The sequence below is a fragment of the Vidua macroura genome, chromosome 3, assembly GCF_024509145.1.
Source record: "Vidua macroura isolate BioBank_ID:100142 chromosome 3, ASM2450914v1, whole genome shotgun sequence".
NCBI classification, from domain to species: domain Eukaryota; kingdom Metazoa; phylum Chordata; class Aves; order Passeriformes; family Viduidae; genus Vidua; species Vidua macroura.
Window position 1 is genome coordinate 65,468,744 of NC_071573.1, and position 19,091 is coordinate 65,487,834.

Here is a 19,091-nt window from a genome sequence, read left to right on the forward strand (position 1 = left end):
GATGCAGTAATTTGATCCGCTATCAAACACGGTATTTCCTTGTGCCAACACACGATGGTCTTTTCATTTTTATTTGCATAGATGAAAAGTCGGATTTTCACATTACACAGATATATATCCTACTACCTCGGACAAGGTGCACTTTTACCTAGAGAAAAAAAAAAAAAAATAAAATAAGCCCTGTTTTTCTTACAAATAATAGATTAGGGCTTGTCCCGACCGGTGGGTCAGGAGCTGTTCCCGGCCCCGCCATGTCCCCGCTGCCCTCGCACCGCCCCCGGCCCAGCGCACGCCCCCGGTGAGTGCGTGCACGCCTGTGCACGCGCGCCCGTGAGCGCGCAGGCCCCCGCCGCGAGCCCGTGCGGGCGCACACGCGCGTGTGTGTGCGCGCACCAGCGTGCACGTGGGCGCGCGAGCGCGCGCCGCCGGCATCTGCCGGTGCCGCGCACCCGCCCGCTCCGGGCCGCCGCCGCCCACGGGGCCGAAAAGGGCGCGCCCCGCCGCCGCCGCTCCCCTCCGGCCGCGGGGGTCCGGCGGCGCCCAGGGAAGCGCATCCCGCGGCGGAGCCCCGGGACGCGCGGTCCGGCAGCGCCCGCGCCCCGCCCCCCCCCGCCATTGGGCCGGCGGCGGCCCCGCCCCGGCCCGCCCCGCCCCCGGCTGCCCGGCAGTTCCGCGCGGGCGGAGCGGGGAGCGGCACCCGCGGCGGCGGCGGCCCGGCGGCAGCATGGGCTGGAGCTGACAGCGCCCGCTGCGCAGACGCTGCCGAGCGCTGCCGGCGGGGGAGCAGAGGGAGCGCGGCCGCGGGGAAGTGAAAAGTTGCCGCGTCCGCCCGGGGAAACTTTGTGCAGCCGAGGCGGGGAGGGGGCGGCGGAGCCGAGCCGTCCGGTGCGGTGCGGTCCCTGCGCGGCGGCGGCGGGGCGCGCAGCGCGGCGCTGAGGCGGCGCGGGGGTCATGCCCGCCTCCAGCTTGCTGCCGCTCTTCGGTAGCGCGGCGGGGCCGGGGACGCTGGGCGGCCCCGCGGGCAGCGGCGCGGGCGGCGGGGGCAGGAAGGCGGCGGGCCCCGGCGCGTTCCGGCTGACGGAGAAGTTCGTGCTGCTGCTGGTGTTCAGCGCCTTCATCACCCTCTGCTTCGGGGCCATCTTTTTCCTGCCCGACTCCTCCAAGCTTCTCAGCGGCGTCTTCTTCCACTCGGCCGCCCTGCAGCCGCCGCCGCCGCCGCCCGGCGGGCAGCCCCGCGCCCCTCCGCAGCCCGGAGGCGGCCCGGCGGCGGCGGCGGCCGCGGGCGGGGCGGGCAGCCTGGAGCGGATCCGCGCGGACCACGAGCGGGCTCTGCGGGAGGCCAAGGAGACGCTGCAGAAGCTGCCCGAGGAGATCCGCAGAGACATCCGCCAGGACAAGGAGAAACTTCTGCAGGACGCCCGCGGCAGGAAGGAGGCGGGTGCCCCCGGGCTGCCCCAGCGCCTTTTCCGTCAGCCCGTCGGTGCCGTGGGGCAGGAGCCCGCCGACCCCGACGTCCGGCAGAGGAGGGAGAAAATTAAAGAGGTGGGTGGTGGCGGCTGTCGGTCCCGCTCCGGGGGATGCGCCTCGACACTCCCGCGTGGGGCAACAGGTCTCTGCCGGGTCTGGCGGCGGTGTTAGAGGACCCCTGACCCCTCCTGCCGCCTTCTCCCTGCGGGAAGGGGGTCTTTCTGGCCGGCTGTCCCTCGGTAGCCGCAGCGCAGGTCGTCGGCGTCGCCCGCGGTTGCATTCTCGCAGCCCGCGGTGCGTTCCCGCTTGCGGGCCCGCGCTGCCGGCTCTGTGCCGGCTGTGCCTCCCTCCCTCCCGACATTGCCGAGTTCCCCCAGCTGTTGCACCGAAACCCGGGGAGAGAGCAAAGCCCGACGAGGGTTGGCAGGCTATGGATCGTTTCGCGGGGCGCCGAGGGCTGGGGACAGCGACGCCGGGGAGAAGGAGCGGCGCGGGTCCGCCTGCGCTCCCCATGGGACGTCCCAGGCTCGGCCGGTGAGCGCCAGGTGCCTCCGCGGGGTGCGGGAGGCAGCGGGGCACGGCCCCCTGCTCGTGCCGCACTCTTGGCAGAGGAGCTGCCCGGGGCTGTCCGGCGCCGTGCGAGTGCGGGTGCAGGTGCGGTGCAGCGCTCCAGAGGTGTCGCGGTCTGTCTCGGGTTCGTGCGGCTCACTGTTCAGCGGCACCGGCTGTCTAAAGAGTTTAGGGCATTTGGCGAAATACAGTCAATTTAGGTTGCAGCAGTAACGGGTCAGAGCTTTGTCTGCTTTGACAAATTCCTTCAACCGCCTTTTTCGGTCCTGCTGCTCGGTTTGTTCAGGTACCGGTTTAAATCCTTCCTTGCAAAAATTCTCTAAACTGTGTCTAGGTAATGCTGTCGTGGGCAAAGCTTGACAGGGTCCTCTAGCAGAAGAAGAATTTACTTGATAATACAATTCAACTTCCCATCAGTGCTGGCTGGTTTATTTATCGAACTGACAATTTCAGCTGCCTGCAGAGATTAGGGTTTATGAATTAATTAGTAGTATATATTTCATGTTCTGTGGTGATGGAAATGAGATAGGCGAGAGACTTACTGCAGAGTATTTCAGTATTTGTGAAACCTGGTTAGCCTTATTTAAAATTATTTATTTTTATTGTGTGTTTGTACAGAGTGCTCTGAAAAGCGAGCTGTGATATCACATGGAGCATCATATAATAAGCTCTCACAAATATCAAGTTGTGTTCTGTGCTCTGGAGTCTTTGTGTCACTTTAACTATTTCAGCAAATTGTGTAGCATAGTTTTAAGTCCTTAGCAGCATGTACCAATGCAAAGGTATTTTGAAGGGAGAAACTCTTAGGAGTACATGGTACAGACCACATCTTGAAGTGTGCACAGAGTATGTTGTCTTCTGGTTTAGTAATGCAGCCTCCCTGAGGCATATGGAAAGTTCAAAATACCAACAAACTCTTTTTCCAGCTATGTGATATTGCCATGTAGAAGTATTTAGAAGTAATGAGGCTCCAGACCTGATGTACATGATTCTGTGGTACAGAAGACTGCAACAAGTAACTAAACAGGAGGAGGAAGATAACACTTAAACATACTGCTGTCCTGCTGGTCCCACTGTGTGCCAGCTTGTCTGAGTTATCTTTTATTACACGTGAATATGTGTGTGTGTATGTACTTACAAACATATGGCCAGTATCTCTTCAATTTCTTAACCCCTTTCCTTTCCATCCTCTTTCTCCTCCGCTTCCACACAGAGCATCAGTTTCACAGTAGCCTCCCCAAACCAGAGTTTTGGCTGTTTAAGCATAGGAGATGACACAGAGACTGCACTTTGGTTTCCAGATCTTTGCTTTCCTTCATACCTCAGTTTAAGTCTTCAATACTGAGGGTTGTTTCTGAGAGTTTCTTTTCCTCCTAAATCACTATGTGACCTTAACATCTTGGTTCCTTACTTGTTTTGGCATTTTTGCAGTACCTTGCCTTGTTTGATTTTTGCCTTTTTTGAAGAATATGTTTTTTTCCATTGAGAGTAAACCAGTGTTTCTGTTCTGTGCTAACTTGCTTCACATTGTTTCATGTGTTGGTTTTTTTTGTTGCTTTTCTCTTTGTCTTTTTGCAAGCTTTAGTCCCTCTTTTTTTTTTTTATTGTTACCTTGGTGTCAAAATGAATTTATAATCTGCAGTCTCTTAAGCTTAGTTTTAAAACTTTAAATTGTTTTAAATTGTATTTTTTTAAAGTATGAACTTTTGTACTCTACTGTAAGAGCACAGAAACCAGAATTATCCCTTAAAGTTCTTCTCTTTGTGCCCAGTGGTTGCACGCTGGAGATGCAAACAAAAAAAATCTTTTTGCTTTCATACTCTTTTGAGCCTGGAATTCACATCTGCATTGTATGATTTATGTCATATATCTGGTCTAGAACTCAAAATTTGAAACTAGCCTTTAATGATACTTTTTACAGAAGGAAGCAAGTTACTTTAAAGGAAAAGAATCCCCAAAAATAAGTTTGTTCTTCCCTGCGTTTCTGTTCTGGAAGGGCTCTCCTGCCAACATGCTGACATAAAGCTGAGAGGGGAGATACCTTAGAGGTGTTTTGTCCATTTACTGTTTTAAATTTTGACATGTGCGTTTAGAAGTCCAGCCAGTACAATATCATTTGCAATCACAAAGCAATGAAATGTTGTGACTTTAGAGCATATCTTGCCAAGTTTTGTAGTAGAAATTTTAACCACTTTTTCTACAGCTTGCTCTTTTATGTTAGAAAAAAAAAATACAGGGCAAAACTTAATCCAAGAGGGAAATTGAACTTCTCTTAGTATTTAAACCAACATAATATCACCAAAAAGAAAATAAAATGCTAGATGCTTATTGAGCAAGTAAAATACTTGTGGAAACATGGAGAATTAGAAATCCTGTTGCTGTCATTTCTTTTCACCCTGTCAGAACAATATGGTTGCTCTCAAGGTCTGCGTGTGGGAACTGTCCCTCTGTGTTACCTCTGGGGCCTGGCTGTATGCAGGGAAGGGATGTGAGCCAGAGACCAGCAATACTAATGGATGCTGTGCTAGTCCTCCGTTTCTCTTCTGTTGATGTGTTACAGGCAAACTGAGAAGAAAGAGCAGTACTGCCAGCAGTGGGGCTTTCCCCAGTACTTCCTGTTCAACTGCTGTCAGTTGCTTGTGGCTGCTGATTTTTTTTACTGCATGTTGCCTGCCCTGGGTGTTGTCCTCATGCAGGATGCCTCAGGGAGGCTCAAGCAAAGAAGCACACTTTGAGTATACCAGCACACTTGCATTTGCCAAACTCTGGTTCTTCTGTCAGTTCTTCCAGTACACCCATGACTTGGAGCAAAGTCTGGGTCCCTGGTATGCCTGTGGCAAGTGCCTCCTGTGGTATCTGTTCCCTACCTGGAAAAAAGGAGTGGAAGGCAATTATGATTCCATTCCACTCAAGTGCAGTGTCTTCCAGTCTCTGCTCTTGTCACTGTTGGTTATGGCTGGACATCATTATTCCTGATGTCAGGGGAAGACTTGCAGGTACATAGGTAGTTGATACAAGCAAAAGAAGTGATTAGAAGGGAATGATAATAGTGGAGAGAGGCTATGAAGGCAGGAGATGTATTCTTTTAATTAGGAAAATCTGATTTTGAGTCTTCTCCAAGTCTCATTCCTCTCTCTTCCAAGGAAATACGGTGCTGGAATTATTTAGGTGTTAAGCAAACAGCAAAACCTAAGCTCTTTTTCAGAGCAAAAGAATAGAAACAATGAGTGAGCTAGCTTAGGTACTAGAAGCTATATAATCACATTAGTGTGGTGCTCTTCCCAGACTAATTAATCCTGCTGAACAGCAAGCTCTTGGTGTTGGTGGAGCACCATACTAATGCAGCTGTGCTGTTCTTGTACAAGGTAACTAGCTTGGAAACTGTTCATGGTATTGATCAGAGCTATTTGGACATGTTTTCAGGATAAAAGCCTCCCTGGTAAACTGGAATCAATGTCTGAAGAGCATGGTCATGCAGTGCTCCAAGTACTTGCACAGCTCTCAGCTGTTGCAGTCATGTAGTACAAGTCCTGCAGAGAGGAATTTGAGCACAAGTCCTTTGAGCTCAACAGGGCAGTCGTTGCAAGTCAGCAAAACAGACTCTGCAGCTTCCCTTCCTGTCTTTCTGTAAAGAAATGAATTGAGGTGGCCTTGGCAGTGTGAATTCTGAAGCTTTTTAAGTCCTCAGTTTTCATTTTTATGGTGGCTTTTATGCAGTTTAGATAGAAGTGTCAGTAATGTTACAGGGATGTTCAGCAATGTCTTGGGGAGAGAAAGCTTGTGAGCATGGAAATAAAGCACTAATCAGAGATCTAATATGTGCTTCATATGAAATACTTGGACATAATCAGACCTCTTCATTAACAAGGAGTGATGGCAAAATTATGGATGGTCACTCGCTGCTGTGGAAGGGCAGTTGGCCCCTTATGTTTTCCTGCATGCTTCCACCAGTTGTTTTCCTACTGCCTGGTGGTGGTGCTAAGGAAGGTCCTTAGCAGGTGCCAGGCTGGATGGAGTTTTATTACCTTATGAGGGTGTTTACATGACAAGGTGAGCTCACTAATATTTCTTGCTATTGGAAGAGGAGGAGAAGTCTCTTCATACCAATTTTGACTGCCTTTTCCCACTATCATCTTTCTGTGACTTTCACTGCATCCCTCCATAAGCTGCTTCAGATCTGTAAGTCAGCTAAAAACTGTCAGAGGGGAAAAGAAATTGGATGGATTTCTGCTAAACTTTCTGTCAGGTTGATGAGTCAAAGGTGTTAATGAAAGGGTTGACTTGGTGCTAGTTTGGCTCTGGTGAGGGAACAGGTGGATGAAAGGTATGAAAGCTGCTTTGAGTAGCTGTGTCTTAGCAGCTGGTATCTGATCTTCTTGCCTAAGTTCTCCATTAAAACTGAATCTCTCCAATGAGACTTTTGCAGAGCAAAGGTTTTATCTACTGTAATCATCTTCAGCAGAATGAAGCATTTCATTTCAGAAGGTTTACCTCCCAACCCCTCTTCTCATTACAGAAAAGGAGAAAGGAAATACAGAAATAGGAATTACTGAAGTCCCAGCTACTGTAGACCAAAATTCAGAGTGGTTTTAGTGAGAGGAAGGTTGTGAGGACCTTCACAGGAGAGGGAACAGTTAAAATGCAGCAGTTTAAGTATTGGGTGGTTTGAGTTTCAAACAAAAAAAGACACATTCCCTGATGGTACATTTCTTTAAGAACATGATTCAGTGAAAGGAAAAGAGTTGACATGTAATGAGTAAGCAGTGTGCTGATTCCTGCCAACATGCTGATGATGCAATCAATGCATTTCGAAAGAAGTTTTCCTGAAGTATCTTGTGACCTTAATACTGACATGTTATAGTTGTCATTAAGTTTGTTGAAGTTTAAAATTAATCTTGTTTTTTTCTCACCCAAAGCTTTGTTTATTTACTTCTAATCTTCAGTATTTTTGTATTTGCTATTTCTTTTTGAGTATTTGATAGTGCTTTTCTTCCTGATAAATACTGTTTGTGGGGGTTTTTTTTATGTTTTTTTAAAAGTCACTGAGGATGTGAATAAAGTGCCTAAAGATGGGAATCATATATGGTAAGCTGGAGGTGGCCAGGGTTGCCTTATGATATCCAAAATGTCACAAACCAAGAAGTTAAAATGCTTGCTTAGGGTTAATGGCATTACAGGATGCAGAGAAGCTTCAGCTGTGTTACTGAGTATGACTCACTTGGCAGAACATATAGACAGCCAGCTCAACTTGCCAACCAGATGTAAAGCTACCACTGCTTTTGTTGGGTTTGTGGCCTGGCAGGGTAGGGAGCTGAAATGGTTTATGAGAGGTCTGAGCACAGTGGATGCAGTGGACCCCACTAAGCCACTGCATTTGAAAGGAGAGGAAAGTAGAGGCAAATGGTCTGAGGCATCTTTATGTCCCCAAAATATGAAATAGGGGTATATATTTGCCAAGTTCATGTTCTTCCTGCTAAGACTCCCTAGGGCCTTTTTAGGAAAGGGCATTGTTTCAGGTGAGTTGTTTCAGGTGCTGCTTTGTTTGGGTTGTTTTGTTTTGTTTGTTTGGGATTTTTTTATGAGAACCTCATAGCCTTCCTTCAGTCAAAGGATCTTGGATTTGAACTTGGATCAGGAGTTGGAGGGGTGTTTCACTGCATAACTGTGTGCATATCTGATTGGTATGGGGTGTGTTCCTATATTCATGTTTTTACAGCTTTGCACCTGTTTTCTGTGTGCTAAGAATAATATTTAATTTTCCTATCTTCAGACTTGGTCTGTGTTCTCAACAGGTAAACTTACTGAAACTAACTGAATGTCCTTTATAACCAGATCCTCAGAATTGTGGGGAAAATGAAAAGGTTTTAAATGTTGGGTGGGAAACATCTAGCTTTCACAAAAAAAAACCAAAAAAAAAAAAAAAAACAACCAAAAACAAGCACATGATTAATTCTTTATCTTTCTGTAAAGGCAAAATGTAAATTCCAGACACATAGGACTCTTCATGAGAACTAAATAAAGTGACGTAAACATGTGAGGTAAAGCTTAAAATGGAATATCCTCCTGTAGTTCAGCAGAAGTTACATTCTCATGGTGATGATTTTGTATTTAATGCTAGTACAGCAGCCTATGGTAGCCAATTAATAGAAAGAAATAGACTAAATCTTAATGTTAGTGAGTACAGTTGCTTAAGGCTGTAGTCCTGTGCTGCAGGCAAGCTGAAGCAGAAAAAAAATCCACCTGTTTATTAAAATCAACTGTTAAGACCAAAAAAAGGTCTTATCTCATTCAGGGAGCAAATAAGAGTGGTAGACAGCCAGGCTTTGATACCCTCCTTGAATGTTAATGAAAGCACAGGATTTATGAAAAGGTAGTCATGGAGAGACAGAAGACAGTTCTTCTTGTGGAAAATAATTAATGTCCTTGCAGAAGGACCTGTGTGACTGTTGGATGGACAGACCTTTTCTTAAAGTTGTCTGAAACATACCGCTCTAAGGATTGCTGTGTGTTATCTCCCTCTTTGGTTAGGTTGGGGTGTTTTCTAGCTTGGGGAGCCAGCACAAGAGGAAATTTCTGCGGTTTTCATCTTAAAGATAATATCTTGATAAGTATTTCCTTTATTTACAAATAACAAATTTGTCTTCCTAGCTAATTTGGCACAGTAAGATAATACTTCAGGAAAGTGGCTTAGATTCAGTGTTCGCTCTGTCTTAACAGTGCAGCACTTACTCAGGCAATAAATTGCCACCTGAGGTGGTACAGAGATGATGAGACACTGGTTGTGTGTCTTTTTGGTAACAAACTCAAGTATTCAGATGTGTTTCTGTGTAAAGCAGGTTTGAGACATTCAGTTTTGAAGGATTTTTTGGTCTCTTTTCTAAGTTATTTACAGAACTGTGATTTTACAAGTGAGGGAAGTCAAAGAGGGGGGGAATGAGGCACTGTATATTAAGCAATATGGGCAATGTACCAGATGCTCAATATACTGATTCCTTTTGTGTGAAAATCTATCCACAACATTATTCAGCTGCTTGTTTTTTGTTGTTTTTCTTTTTTTCACTGAGTTGTTTGGGCTTTTTAAATCATGTGATATAAAGATTGTGCACGCTTCTGAGAGGCATCTTCTGTTTTTCTGTTTTCCATGACTCTTTTTAATCATGTCTGCAAGTCTGTTATGAAAACATAATTGGTGAGTAATGAAGCGCATGCTTCCCCGAACCAGATTAAATGAAACCTTTTACAGACTTGTGGTTGAGCCGCAGTTGTATCGCAGTGCTTGGCAGCCCTGCCTGCAGAGTCCAGAAGGCTTTGCTGTTGAGGGGAAGCACTTGGGTGCTTTTCTAGGGCTGAGAGCAGTCCTGTGACTCACACAGGGTTGCACAGTGTGCCAGGTTTCAGAGCAGAATGTGGAGACCTGGTTCCTGTTCTCTGTTCCCCACTAAACCAGGGGCTGTTGCTCTGTGCTGGGTGAAGGCTGTCTTCACTCCCACCTGTGCTGCAGGTGTCCAGCATGGGCATGTCAGTTCATTAGGGACAGTTTAAATCTGAGCTTTGGGGTGTGATTTATGATTGCACATGACAAGCTTTGCATTACCACTAAACTGTTGCTAAATGCATTGTTTTATTGCAGGGACAGATCAAACCTGAGACTCCCTGGTTCCATGTTTTGGTCACGATCTTTGTAAGCTTTTGAAGCAACACTTGAGTGCTGTGCTCCAGTGCTGTTACAAAGAAAGGCATGTAGAGTAGTAAAACTCCTAGTTTGCCTTTCTTGCATCTTGAAATCTTCCATTTGAACTCAGTTGTAACCAAGAAAGGCTTGCATGAAATAATATGACAACTTGCTGTAACTCTCCACGGTAAGCTTTTATAGCTGGTATTTATGAAGATACAGGTATTGCTCATTTTGATGCCTCTGATTTTAAAAGCTTTTCAGACAGATTGGATGAGCACATAACCTGCTGTTACATTCTTATAACTGTTAAAATCAAACATTCACAGTCCTTGAGGGAACACTGAGATATGCAGTCTCTTAGGCAAGGGTAACTACAAGTGTAAAATCTATTTTCATTTGTCTTCCTACTCCTTCTTGGAAGCTGCATGTACCTTGGTTTTAAACTTGTTTTAAGAATACAGTAAGTGAGTGGACTCTGACTTACTTGAAACTTGGGCCCTTTCTTTTAAGGGCAAATCTCTAATCATGTAAGAAAATAGGTGAAAATCAGAAGAGATGGTAGGCAATACCATGCAAAGGACTGAAAAGATTCTGGGCAATGAATGAGCTGATTACTGTGGAACATCTGGCTCTTACAAGACTTTGTGTGCATCTCAAAATACTTGCAGAAGAATCAGCTTCTTTCTCTGATACTGGGTAGAAACAGTTTTAATGGAAAAATATGCAGCTTTGCACTTCCCATGTGAAGATACATCATGCTGGCAATTTAGGGTAGAGGCAGTACTATATGTTTTTCATATGAATAAGTAGAAAGAAAGAAAGAATGTCTGATACTTTCTTCCCAGAATTTTACATCATCTCACTTGTGTAAGGGTGATCGTATTGCTTGGCAACATAAACCCTCTTTTTCAATTATTTATTAAAAGTCAGTGTCTGCTTTTAAAACATTGAAATAAAATTACATTAGATCAGTGTGGCTTGCTTCTTTAATTAGTATTCAGGCCACTGTGAGACTATTTTTTAAAAGTATCTGCATACTTTTGTTTTACTTAGTTCCCTGCTTAATATGAATCTTTGCAAATTTCTTTTGTTCGGGGACTGCTTTCTTCCAAGGAAATAGGAAGTAGCTAGTGTAAAAGAATATCAGACTAAAAAAAGCCATTTTGCTTTCAAAGTGTAGTGCTTAAGGAGATAGTAATTTTACTATTCAGTGATAGACACATGCAGATGCAGACCCAGTCTTTAGCTCCGCTCGAACTTTTCTCACTGCCTTTGAGCACTGACATCTGTTGGTGCAGTGAATGGTGGTACTGCTGATAAAGCTTTGCCCATACTGCTGCTGTCTGTGGGGAGATCTGTTGCTTGCTACTGTGGTTGTAGTTCTCCACCCATCTGTGATTTTAAGAATTGCACTTGAAATTCTGAGTTCGACCTAGGTAGTAATACTAAATTCTTTAAAGCTTAAAGAAGAGAAATAGATGTTAATCATTTACAGTGATGGATTTCTGTCCCCCACCCCCATCAAGCAACACAAAACCTAATTACCATTTAGAGAGTAGAAGAGTTATACATATTACTTATTTAAAAAGTTATACCGCTTCAAAACTGCATGCTCCTTTCTTTGTTCTGGTGATATCGTCTTAAGAATCACCATGGGAAAAACTATGCCATGTAAAGACCAACTGCAAATTGGCTGATATTTTTGTCTTATTCTCTAAAATCTCTAGAGTAAGTGTGGCAGTGAACTTGAACTGACTGAAAGATGTATGATCTTGTCATGGGCTGAAGTGACATCACAGATCAAGAAGGGCACTTCAGAGAAATAACCTTTATGAAGAAAAGCCCATATGTCTCTTCAAGCAGTTTCTTTAAAGAAAAAAAATCATGTATTGATAGAGATATATTCATATCTCTCTCCACATGTGTGTTTTGCATAAGAGTAAAATATGTTGTGCAATTGGTCTGCTGTCTGTAGCTAAGAATGCAGTTTGCTGGGGACAAGCTCTGTGTGGTCTGAAAAAACACCTTGAAAAAAGTTAAAGGCATAGGATTTGGGGTTTTTTTTACAAATCATCATATGTATTGAAAATATAATTTTATATTTTGCTTGTAGCATACATATGCTACAAGCAAAATCCAGAACATTAGGATGAAGCAAAGAAATCCTTTTGTTTTAATAATCAGCTTTGCTCAAGTTATTTTTTTAATATATAAATCTAAATATTGCAGAAAGTAGATGTTCCCTAAGAAAGTTTTCAGACTTCATGGAAACAGTTTCTATATGCAGCCTTATCATCTGTAGGCATTACGGAGACTCCGTTGGTCTGCATTTATGCACACTATTAGTCCTAGCTCTTCTTTTTCCCAGCCTTCTGCTTACCACAGAATTTTATTGTTGGGAAGGAGAGAAATTCAGGCTCACTGCTGGGCCTCTGGAGTACTGATCTCTTGCATAGAGCAGAGCTGACTTCAAAATAAAATTGAGTTGCTCAATCTTGTGCACTCAAGTGTGGAAAATCTCTGCAGAGGGAGATTCTTCAGCCCCTCTGGACAAACATATTCCAGGGTCTGAAGACCCTTAATGTAGGATTTTTGAATTGTTATTGTGTGTAGATACAATTTCTCTTACTGCAACTGGTGACACTGCCTTTACTCCTTTCATTGTGCCTCACTGAGATGATCTTGGCTACCTTTTCTACCTTTTTATGGGTACCCCCTAAGTCATTAAGAAGCCTCTATTTTCTAGTCCAAACATACCCAACTACCTCTTTTTATAGGTCATCGTATTCTCCATAATTAAAAAAAAAAATCTCTGATTGTTGCAGGGGAGCTGAAAACCAGGAACAGGGCTTTTACTTGAGGCATCAGGAACATCACATGGAAAGTGTTGATTGCTTCCTATCACTAGCATGAACTCATGCTAACACTATACAGTTCACCTTCATCATTGTAAGGATGCCTTGCTTATTTGTGTTCAACCAGGTGTTCACCAGGACCCTGAGGACATCTGTCCCAAAGCTGGTTTTTAGCCTGTAAGTTCCCATTATATACTTAGGCATAAGATAATTGCATTTGGTTTTATTTGGTTTCAAGAGTTGGTCAGCAGCTCCTGGGGTCATTCAGGTGGGAGCCCTCTTGTCCACCCTCTTGGCTGCTGGAGTTTGGGTTACACGTGAAGTTGGTGACTGTGTATGTTTGCTCTTTTGGTCACTTGAACCCCAGAGACACGTCACTCGTAGCTAGCTGCTAGTTAGACTTTGACCTGTTTACTGCTGTCTGGAGAGTGCCAAAGCAGCCACTTTTTCATGAGTCTTGTCCATTTCTTTTTCACTGCTTAGTGCTAAGGCAGGACTGTGTCAAAAAGCCTGCTAAAGTCAGGGGAGTTGTGTCTGCTGTGCTGCCCTCATCCATAGAGCCAGTGGCTCGATCATAAGTAACTGGGTCGATTTGATACATTTTGCCTTTGGGAAATTTTCCTTGCCATTTGCAAAGGTGGCTTTGTCCTTCATATTCCTGGAAATAGAATGAAGGAGGTTCTGCTCCATTTTCTTTCCAAGGTTTGGAATAAAGCTGTCTTGTAATTCTCCAGAATTTCCTTCTTGTTTTTTTCCTCAGTTACCAGTGCCTGTTTGGTTTGGTCCTTCATTTGTTGCTGATGTAAAGGTACCTCCTGTCCTCTGGCAGCTTCCAGATGAGTTTTGGCTTCCTTTTCCCTGGTGCCCAGCCAGTGTTTCTGAGTTGCTGTCGGACATCTCCCTACATCTCCTCCTCCCCCCTCTTCCCTGGGGGCTTGTGCTCCACCTGAGCAGCTCCGTATGCAGCCACTGCTCTCCTGATGTGGCATATTGAAGATCAGTGAGATCTCCTGGGCACCTTAGCCCTACAGGGGGTTCTCCCATGGGATCCTGCAGATCAGGCCCCTGAAGAAACTGAGCTCATTCCCCTAAAGTTCAGGGTCTTGTATTGCCCTCTGCAGTTCTTTCAGGATCGTAATCTCTGCTGTCTAGCATTTTAATAGACTTGGGGTTTAGACGTTTTTCATTCATGCATCAGTTGCTTTGAAACAAGCTTTTATCCTGGGAGTTGGGGTGGTGGAGGAAAATGCCAATGCAGCCTTTCCTGGCTATCTTGCTGCCTCTCTGTTTCACTGGGAAAGCCCAGGAGGCGACTGTATGTTAGCTCGGCAGATATTTTTTTATTTAAAAAATAAGGAAATCTTTACTGGACAAAGAGATTTGGTTAATACAGGGACTTGCCCTTAGAATTTTTGAAATACAAGCTATTGATGGAAAATAAAGCTCTTAGTTGCAGCTTTTGCCACTTTTGTGGCTGTAGATGGGTGACTAGCACACTGACAAAGTCTGTGTGCTGTTTTGAAATATCTTTCCTCTGAATACCTCTGATCAAAACATCAGTCACCTGATGTTTATACATTGCAGATATGAAGCTAAGGACATGAAAGCTAACATAGAGTTGTTTCAAAGTTGGTAGGTTTGGAGTTTGTATTGAAACTTACATCTATGCCACGAAAGTAGGTTTAAAGTGCAGTTTTGTCTGATTTCTTTTTTAAGGGTCTAACACCCCTAGCTTATAAACATGTATTTTTCAAATAAATTTCCATCTGTGTTTTGTGACTTATTATGGGGTTTACAGGAGGAACTGTAAGTATTTTTACAGTGGGGTTGTACTATTGAACTACACACTGATTCAGGAGAGTCCAACTCATCAGCATTTGATTTTCTGTCACTTTTGACATCATAAAGAGGTCTGGCTTTACAGAAGCTTGGTTCTGAAAATGAAGTCTTTCTTTACACTGCCTCATGCTCAATGTCCAGACCCACTAGTCACTTCTAAAAGGGTTGGTTCCCAGCATTATAGAAATAAATGAGCATCCCTTCAATTTGACATACTTACTCTGATTTTGTGATGTGAGAAGCAAAGCTCCCTCTGTCTATACCTTTTGCTCCAAATTTATGGTCCTTTGTTATGGCACCAGTGACAATACATAGTTTTTATTTGGGCCTATAAGTGTGAAAAGGTAGCTGTTTAAAACCTATAATTATGGTAGGAACTGAGTAAGTCTGAGGAAAGGGCTTTGAGGTTTTAAAGAGGAGTTAAGCTTATTTTAATTTTCATTAGACTATTTTTTCTTTAAGTTTTCTACCGTACCTGACGATGGAGGTTTCATTTCATCAAGAAAGTACATTGTTTTGGATGTTCAGCAATCCAAAGCAAGACCAGTGGCTGCACCTTCCACTTCTACATTTTTGATCAGTGACTTGAATCAAAAATTCAACATTTTCCTACATAAGGCTGATACTCTAGTCTAAGCTAGTGAAGTCACACCATTTTGATCTCTTGCATGTGAAAAGAAACTTTTAGATGAATGGTCACCTGGTGGGCACTAAGAGAACATTTTTTTTTTTTTGTCTGCTGTAGTCTTCATCATAAGAACGTAGAGGACACAAATATTAATAGAGCTATTTTAAACACATAGTAGTGCACTGCAAGGTATTACATGTGTTCATTTCAGAGTACCTCTGCAGTAGCTTCATGGTGTGCTAATTACCCATTACTGTGTTCTCTGATGGGGGGATTTTGCTGAGTCTTTTCTTACCTTTTGTTTGAGTACAGTATTTTTGTGATGCCAGTTTTATTCTTTATTTTTCATGAGGAGTTTCTCTCATTTCAGATTCCTGCCACTGTTTGCAAAATGTGTATGTTTTCTAAGGAAGGCACAGGACCAGTGGCTGATGCCAAAGACAAGTCTCCAAACCAGCTTTAGAAGTCCCCTGTGTTCATGTGAATGCTGCAGTGTAAATAAATGCGGACGTGATCAGCTGCCTCAATGACAAACACACTGAAGTATCTGTTTTACCAGCCGTACCTTACGTCCACATATAGAAACATTCCCTGAGAACTTTGTGGCTGATTTTACTGCAGCATCACCAATAATGAATCTCTTGTGCTTGGTAGCTAGGTTGTCCTTAATCCTGCGTTATGTGGGGAACTTCTGCAGGCCATGAATGTGCTATTATCTAGAAGATAATAACTTATTCATAATTTCTTTTGGATATTTCTGCTATGCTGTAATATCTGGTTTCAAATATGTTATTTCTAGGAAGCATCCTGGGTGGCATTGTACATGCTGTAATCAAAACAAGAGAGAATTTGTGACATGTTATGTTTTCTTCTTCCTGCCTCCTCTGTCTCACTCAAATTTCAACTTCAGCCTTTTCCATGGACTTTACTAAATTTTCTGATGGGATAAGGCAGACCTGCTCATCTTTCGTTTGAAAGTTAGTAACTGGGAATGTCATGAATGTGACACATTTTACCAAGGAAATCAGCATTTAAGAGTCTTTGGAGTGGAGGAAGATTTGTAGATGTGTCTGGGTATATAAATCTGTATGTCTGTTAATGAAAAAAAACTAGAGAAAAAGCTCATACTCTGATATGTGGAATTATCGGCAAAGAAGTAAACTCAAATTGTAATTTTTATTATGTAGCATGCTTTTCTATAGTGTGAATATTTCACAGCTGTTCCTGGCTTGTATGTGAAACTGAAACTTGAGAAAGGCCCTTGTTTTGGCTGGTGAGTAGGGAGGAAGTGTTTAGCTCAGATGATGAAAGGTAGCTATTGAAACTTAGTATGGAGCTGTATATAAAGGTAGACTGATGACTATTGTATAAACTCTAATTAAATTTTGTATTATTCATATATTTTGCCTTTCGCCCTTTGGATAAAGGCTCTGGGGATAAAGAATATTGTTGGTCTTCAGTAGGGCTATTACCAACTAAATATAGACCTCTTTGGGCAAGAGCAGTATTTGCTTGCAAGTCAGAATGTGCTGAAAAACAAATTTTATTCACTACTTTACAGCTTTCTGAAAATTCTTATCAGCACTTCTCAATCAGCATTTTATACAAGGTATTTGATAAGAATTTAATTTCTACAGTTAATTCACATAGTTAATTTCTCACTTTAGGACATTGCTCAGTTTCCTTGTGCCCTCCAGCTTTTGTGTGATGGTTAATATTACTGAAGTAGCAATGACCTCAGTAGTACTTTTAGGTGAATTTAAAAATAATTTGGGATTTTATAGCATAATTTAATTTCTTTTAGCATCTGTCTCTAAACCCACTTACTTCTGTTTCTACAGAAAAGTAGGGAAAATATGTATTGTGAGGAAAAAAATGATTTTTGCGTTTTTATGACTTTTTAAGATCTGTACAGTCAACCACTTTCCCCAGATCAGCACAAAAACTTGTTCTTTTTATTCTCCCTTGGACTTTGGCAGTACACTTAAAATTCTAACCAGCTGTGGTTCTGCTAGATCAGAGCTGGAAGCGAAATCACCAAAACCCCACTGCTTTTTTGGCACACACTTTGCCACTGAAAAATCATCTCTCCCTGAAGTCACAGTGTGTGTGCTGGTGTTATTCACAGAATAACATGCATGTGCACTTGGTGCCAAGCCTTTTGGAGCACAGGGGGCAAATATTTCTGAAAGTGAATGAAGATCACAGAATATTTCTACTTTTCCTTGAAATTTGGGCATAGATTGGACATATATTCCTTTATTTACTTTGTAATGTGGACTAAAGCCAAGCTAAAACTGTAGTCCACTTTGATCTGTAAAAAACATACTTTCCATTATGAACAAATTATTACAGTAGTTTGCTTCCAAGAAGAGTGTTATTGTACAGAGATGGGATCACTGAAAGATCCCTCCATCTGGGGTGAGGTATTTGAACTCTCCCACTGTCTACCTTGTAAGGTAGCTGTGACACGATGGCACGGAACTGGCATTTCCCAATGATTTCTTAAAGCATTCTAATGTCCCTTCATTAGTGTTGGGAATGAAGACAGAGAAGTAGAGGGAGCACTGCAGTGAAAGTGAGTTTCCTTTCTTTATGGCTGTATCTGTCGCTTTCAAACATAGCAAATGATGCTCCACACAGACTGCTGTTCCTCCGAAAGAAATCAGTAAACAATTTCTCTTTAAATCAATGAAAAAGACACCAGACTGCAAATATTAAACAAGTTTTTCAGGGCATGTGTTTTGGAAGACTATAGTTTTTGAATTTGAGTTTATTTAATACTGTCACGGAACTTCAAATGCAGACATATTTCTGAAGTGCTGCCTCTCTTGCAGACCCTTCATTTTACACTCTGCTTGACACTGCCTTGGGTTTAGTCTGCAGTCCGATTACAGCACTCACTTGCACCAGCAGGCATTATTGACTTTTGATGCTGACTTTATAACTTCCTCAAAAAATGTAAAATACTAGCTCAATATTTAAGCTTGATAGTTTCTGCTCTGGCATCTGGTTATTACCTATTATTAGTGAGTAGCAGAGACATTATATATAAAGGTAGGCATGAAGTCAGTTAGAGAAATGGGAAGTCTGAGCTGCTGCATATTTTATTATAGCGGTATATTGTGGGACCAGCTCTCTGGTTTTCCATCTTGGGACAGAGGTCGTGATGTGAGACCAGTTCCAGTAGTACCACAAACCAGAGCAAAGCCTTCTCTCCTGTGCTGTACAGCCCAAAGGCTTTCCTGACACATCTCACTGCTCTTGAATAGGACATGAAAAGCTCCAGGCTCTTCAGCACTCCAGCTGTGGGCCCTGACTGGTGTGACACTTCTGGAGGGGTCTGCTTTGATGTAGCTGGAGCAATGGTTAGTGACCTATTTCAGAGTCAGTAGCAGATGAGCACACTGCCTAGTAGCTCTTGTCAAAGCTACTACACTAGTGTGTGTAAAAGGACTAAGCTCAAAGCTGATTTTTCCTCAAAGAAATGACAGCCTTAAAAGAATATAGGCTATTAATGGGTACAAGTAGAATACAAGGAAATGAGTCTCTTGTGTTCATCAGGGTAAGGCAGTGATAGAGTTGGCTTGTTTGTTTTTACGACTGACAGATGGGACAATAAGATTTCCACTGCAATATTCAAATCAGTACTTTGTTGCCTTCCTTATCTACTGCAGGTAAATTTTTAACTCTCAATTAACCATGTCAGCTAAAAGTTTGCAAATATGCTTAACTGAGTGTGCTGGGTTGACCCTGGGTGGAAGTCAGATGCCCACCAAAGCTGCTCTATCTCTCCCCTCCTCAGCTGAACAGGTGAGAATGAAAGGCTTGTGGGTAGACATAAGGACAGGGAGAGATCACCCATCAGTCACTGTCATGAGCAAAACAGATTCAACATGGGGAGATCAATTCTGATTAGGGTAACGAAAAGTAAACCCAAATCTTAGAATACATTTCCTCCACCCTTCTTTTCTTCCTAGGATTAACTTCACTGCTAATTTTCTTTGCCTCCTCTCTCTCCAGCGGTGGAGAGGACAGTGAATGGGGTCTGTGGCCA

At 43.4% G+C, this 19,091-nt stretch overlaps 1 protein-coding gene across 1 annotated transcript in view; it reads left to right on the forward strand.

Moving 5' to 3' along the window:
- Window positions 1-692: 692 nt before the first annotated feature.
- MAN1A1 (mannosidase alpha class 1A member 1) overlaps window positions 693-19,091 on the forward strand; it is a 138,187-nt gene continuing 119,788 nt past the window's right edge. The window contains exon 1 of the mRNA XM_053973272.1: window positions 693-1,542. Within this exon, the coding sequence (XP_053829247.1) occupies window positions 952-1,542 (591 nt within the window). The 5' untranslated portion in view covers window positions 693-951. The remainder of the gene's footprint in view (window positions 1,543-19,091) is intronic.